Source organism: Pinus tabuliformis, chromosome 8, assembly GCF_031772625.1.
Source record: "Pinus tabuliformis cultivar Carrire ecotype Pingquan chromosome 8, CPIR1, whole genome shotgun sequence".
In the NCBI taxonomy this organism is placed as follows: domain Eukaryota; kingdom Viridiplantae; phylum Streptophyta; class Pinopsida; order Pinales; family Pinaceae; genus Pinus; species Pinus tabuliformis.
Genome location: NC_142294.1, coordinates 425,822,890 through 425,828,198, shown reverse-complemented (window position 1 = coordinate 425,828,198; position 5,309 = coordinate 425,822,890). Strand labels below are relative to the sequence as shown.

The following is a 5,309-nucleotide window of genomic DNA, read 5'->3' as shown; positions in this document are numbered from 1 at the left end:
CGGAGAAAATTGGGTTTTCCCACTTATTAATTCATTCCGAATATGTTTGGTACAATGGGATAAACATGTCATCTTCCTCATATCATATTGTTTGAGTAAATGCAAATTTGTCTAGTTAATTGTAGACATGGTCCCATGACACTTTTGAATTATCATTGTCTATATATCTGTGTGTAGACTGAATATTAAAATTTGTTCTCTATTTTCTCTATCCAATACCCTTAACACTTATATTTAACATATTAGTCATTGAAAGGTAGAGATTTTTCATGATTAATCTAATTCTCAGTTCTTATTATTAACAAATTACAAATATCTAAATAAGAAAATCTTACGTATAAAAATGAATGTAAATAAAAAGATCTTACTTTATATATATTTTTTCTCCAGTGGAAAAATCGTAATCTTTCATTAACTTGAAAAATTACATGTTGTAGATGCACTAAGCATATGCTATATAGTCTGTCAGTCTTTTGAGGGCTCAGTATATGTTCTAATATATCAGTTATATATCCAAAATCATCACGCAGGATTTTCGTATTGTTGTTCTATTTATATATACATATTGCCACGCAGGGCTTCTGAAAAGTAGTTCTGTCAACTATATACAAAAAGCTGTTCAAAAAAATATCAGTATCTTGTTTTGTATCTCATGGGCTAGCGGCCCTATGATAATGTGGATCTATATAAGGACGGTGATAGTATTGATATGCATTTGTTCCTTGTTGCTCCTGTATCATCCACTCTCCTCTGGGGAGTGTCGTGACCTCCTTGGAAAGTTGATCGGCACTGCTGTTGTGTTCCTTGTAGATATGATTGTAAGTAATGTCAATAAATTGTGCCTTCAATATATTTATTTCATCCAATATGTTACTGAGTGTATGTGTGTGACAAACAGTAATGTTGTTGAACCAATCTATGATGATCTTCGAGTCTCCAAATTTATGAATGTGCATGCAATTATGCCCCGATGAAAAATCCATGAGATGACGAAGAGTGATGATTTCTGCAAAATTGTTTGAGCCTATCCCCAAACCCATCCGGACTTTATAGTAATGATGATCGTTAATGTATAATATAAAACCTCCCCCGCATCCCTGCTGCTGGGCAGCACCATCAAAAAATGCCCATGAAGTACGTTTATCAATATGCGGTGGGTCACGGGGTCTTCGATTACAAGGTTGCGGGGGCTCAGGCAATTCGTTGTAGGCAGATATGATAAGAGCAGTTAAATGAGGCCAGCTCACTGGTATATCATAAAAAATAGCCCGATTTCGAGCTAGCCAGAGGTACCAGTTGATAATAATGGGTAGGCTTTGTAATTTGGAGCTTTTGTGTCGATAAAACCATGATTCCCAGGCTCTGATTATATCATCACCTTCCCATTTTCCTGTGAAGTATATGGATGAGGATACGGATTGCCACAGGTTCATCAGCACTGTGCAATTTAGGAACAGATGGAGACTCGATTCAGAATTGCATTTACATAGGGTGCACCAGGTAGGCTCGTATACTGCTTTGCGCATGAGATATTCCCCAGTGGGGACTATATCTTTGAGGATACAGCAAAAAAAGAGTTTTTTCCTGGGAGGCGCAGTGAGCTTCCATAATGTCTTCCACCAAAAATAGATCATATCTGGTACCATGTGCGATATCAGCGTTAAATATCCTGTCTTTGGTGTATATATTCCGTTCTCGGATTGATGCCAGATTAGCTTGTCCGGCCCCTGTTTGATTTGATGTGTGACTCTATCAAAGCATTAATGTAGTCAGTCCATTCCTGATGCCAGTGGGGTGGAAGATTGTTCTGTAATGCAGATTTCCAGTGCTGATCTAAAATGGTTGAATTTTGAGGATCAGTAATGTCAGCTAGTACTTTGATCTCTTGAGTATGTGGGTGCTAAATGAGTGCCTCGGATAGTATATGTCTGCCACCGCATCCATTCCATGGGTCTGTACCAATACAAGCTAAATATCCATCGTTTATTTTCCAAACCAGGTTATCCCTGATGAGAGGCATAGATTTTAGAAGTGCTTTCCACACAGATGAGATGCCAGACTTAGGCCAGTTTGGAAGTCGGATCCATTCCATTATGTGAAGAGGCCAAATGTACTTGTGGTATGTAATGCTGGTCCAGAGATTGTGTCCTGTGAGTAGAGTCCACCCCATTTTTGCAGCAAGGGCTTGTGCAAATATAGGCAGGTCTTTTAATCCCCAACCTCCCCATTTTTTGGGAATAGCTATCTTCTTCCATCCTACCCATGCAAATATGTGCTTATCCTGGTTCCCATTCCAAAGATATATGTTGCATATTTGGTGTAATCTTGCCAAGATACTCCTCGGAATCCAAGCAAGAGCCATCCAAAAGACTAGTGTGGGCTCCAGGACAGATTTGATCAATTCAAGTTGACCAGCTCTGGATAGATATCGGTGACTCCATATGTTAAGGCGCTTCTCCAGTTTAGCTACAAGCCAAACCCAGTCAACTATATTTTGGCTGATAGGCTTGATCCAGAAACCTAAATATTTGAGTCCGCGGTCTAAGGGTCTTATGCAGAATGGGAACAGTTGACGAGCCAAATGGGACTCTTGGATAGAGGTTCTAGAGAGAATGATAGATGATTTTGAAAGGTTAGCAATCATCCCAGTAGCTGATGAGAAAAGGGTGAGGATTTTCGAGAAAGTGCGGGAATCCCTGATGCTGCCATCAAGGAAAATCATGACATCGTCCAAAAAAAGAAGATGGGTGAGAAAGCAGTCATCTGAAATTTTGAGTCCACTAAATTCCCCATTTCTCTTTGCTGTAGTAATTAATCGACTCAGACCATCCATGACAATCAAGAAGAGAAGGGGAGATAGAGGACAACCCTGTCTGAGGCCACGTTCAGAGTGGAAAAACTGTGTTGTCGACCCATTTATCAGTACATTGAAGGTGGGAGTAGAGATACAAGCCATGATCTAGGTAATGAAGTTGATGGGGAAGCCCATATGGATGAAAGCATTTTGATGTAGAGCCAGCTGACGTGGTCAAATGCCTTTGCCAAGGCAATCTTTAAGATAATGGCTTTGTGGTTCTTGGTCCAGATGGTGTGAAGTGCTTCCTGAGTCGAACCAATGGCTTCATAAATTTGGCGATGTTCAAGGAAAGCAAATTGTTGAGGGGCAATATTACGGGACAGTATAGGGCAGAGGTGATTTGCTATAATCTTGGAGATGATCTTGTAGAGCACATTACACAGAGAGATGGGGCAATAATCATCGAAAGAGGAAGGAGAGTCCGATTTGGGGATCAGGGCTATGAAAGTCGAGTTGATGGCATTGTACAGTGACCCAGATACCCTGCATTCCTCCACAACCCTCAGTAAGTCATTGCTGAGCAGATCATAGAAAGTAATGTAGAACTCAATGGTCCAACCATCCGGCCCCGGGCTTTTCTCCTTTTTGAACAATTTTAGGGTGCTCTCAAGTTCCCCAGGTGTCACTGGATCAGATAGAGCCTCCGACTCATCCTCATTTACAAACATGGGGAAGTGACCAGCAATGTTAATAATACCAGCAATAGTTGAGCCAGGGGGTTGTTTGTAGAGATTCCTAAAGTGTGATGATCCCAGGTGTGAGAGCTTATTGAAGGAGTCTGCTACTCCACCTTCTGGCAGTGGGATGTTCCAGATGGTATTTTTGACCTTTCTGCCTTTTGCATAGTTATGAAAGAATCGGGTATTATCATCCCCGGGTTTTAACCAGATGGCTCTGCTACGAAGACGGATGGATTCCTCTCGCTCTCTTAGTATTTTTTCCTTTTGGTTTTCTAGTTCTACCAGATGGGTTTTGTGTTCGGCTGTGGCAAACCCCAATCCTCTTTCATCCGATAGAGAGGATAGTTCAGATTCAATATGCAGTAGGGCAGTGTTTTCCTTTTGATATTTTTCTTTGGCCCATTTAATAGAAAGGTGCTTGAGCTGAGAAATGTTTGAGTAGAACCCCTTTTCCAAGGAATCTGACCTATCTATCGGGTTTTGAGTCCAAAAATCCTTAACCGTCTTGATATATGAGGGATCCTGTAGCCAGCCATGATTGAACTTGAAAGGGGCTTTTGGCTTTTTATTAGGACTCAATATCTCCAGGTATATTGGGTAGTGATCCGATATGCCACCAGTACCCACCCATTGTTTGTAATAATGCAGCTGTTGAATAAGGGTGCCTTTCATTATAATTCTATCTAATCTGCGAGCAAGAGCAACATCTCCAATTCTTCTGTTCCTCCAGGTGGGGAGTGGTTTTTGCATAGGGACATCGATCAGGTTGTGTCGCTCCAGAAGGTCTGTCATATAACCAATGATCGTGTCAACCTGAGCCATGGATCCCCATGATTCACTATATCCCAAGGAGAAGTTTAAATCACCCTCAATAATGATGTTGTCAGCAGAGAGGATAGATAGGCTCAGTAAATGATTCCAAAAGTTCTCCCTTTGTTTGCACGGGTCATATATGTTAATAAATTTTAGGCTGGTCCCAAGGTCAGCCGAGAGGAGGTCTAAGCCCATAAAACCCTGACCTCCCCAGGAAGCTCGTGCTTTGATGGATGCTGGATTGAACCCAATCGCAAGGCCCCCCGATCTACCAGTAGAATCCATAGCTAAAAACTGCCATCCCGGGATGATGGAGGATAAAGAGGCGGTAATAGGGTCAGCCGGACCAAGGGTCTCTTGGAGGAGGATAATGTCAACAGGAACAGATTCAAAAAGTCTACGCAGAGCTAGTTTCTTGGAGGCACTAGCCAAGCCTCTGCAGTTGAAGGAAAGACACTTCATGGGGGGAGATTGCCAGGGGTGTTCGCTGCTCTAAGAACCCCATCAATGGTAGATTGTCGCCCAAAGGAAACCTCCGCTCCCGCCCGCCTGATGGCTTTTGACAGATTTGATTTTCTCCCTCGGACAGACAAGGGGGTCAACCCAGATGATACAGTACCCAAATCAGCAATATTAAGATGACATCCGAGAGAGTGTACTTGAAGACGCAGAGTATAATGGTGTTTAGACCCCCGAGATGAGGAAGGAGAGGAGGATGGCGAGGGGTGAGAGTGCAATGTGGGTGCAGATGGAGCAAAGACCGGTGATGAGGGAAAAGTGCAAAATGCAACTGACATGGATGGAGAATGCAAAGAGGAGCAAGGAGAGTAACAAGATAAGGGAGTGAAAAGAGATGTACCCGAAGCGGAGGCAGATGCTGCAGCAGCCCGAGATCTGGTGACCGGCGGAGATAGTGTTCTGTGAGCTGCTCCAGGAACATTTTGTGAGTTGCTGATGGG

The 5,309-nt window shown here is 42.5% G+C and overlaps 1 protein-coding gene across 1 annotated transcript; it reads right to left on the bottom strand.

Moving 5' to 3' along the window:
- Nucleotides 1–650: 650 nt before the first annotated feature.
- LOC149235868 (uncharacterized) lies at nt 651–1,646 on the bottom strand. Its single transcript, XM_089368694.1, has one exon. It carries the CDS (start codon nt 1,644–1,646, stop codon nt 651–653), a length of 996 nt encoding a protein of 331 aa, XP_089224820.1.
- Between the last annotated feature and the right edge of the window lie 3,663 nt (nt 1,647–5,309).

Excerpts from the sequence above, each read along its gene's own strand:
- LOC149235868 (XM_089368694.1), bottom strand. The coding sequence starts at position 1,646 with ATGGTACCAGATATGATCTATTTTTGGTGGAAGACATTATGGAAGCTC.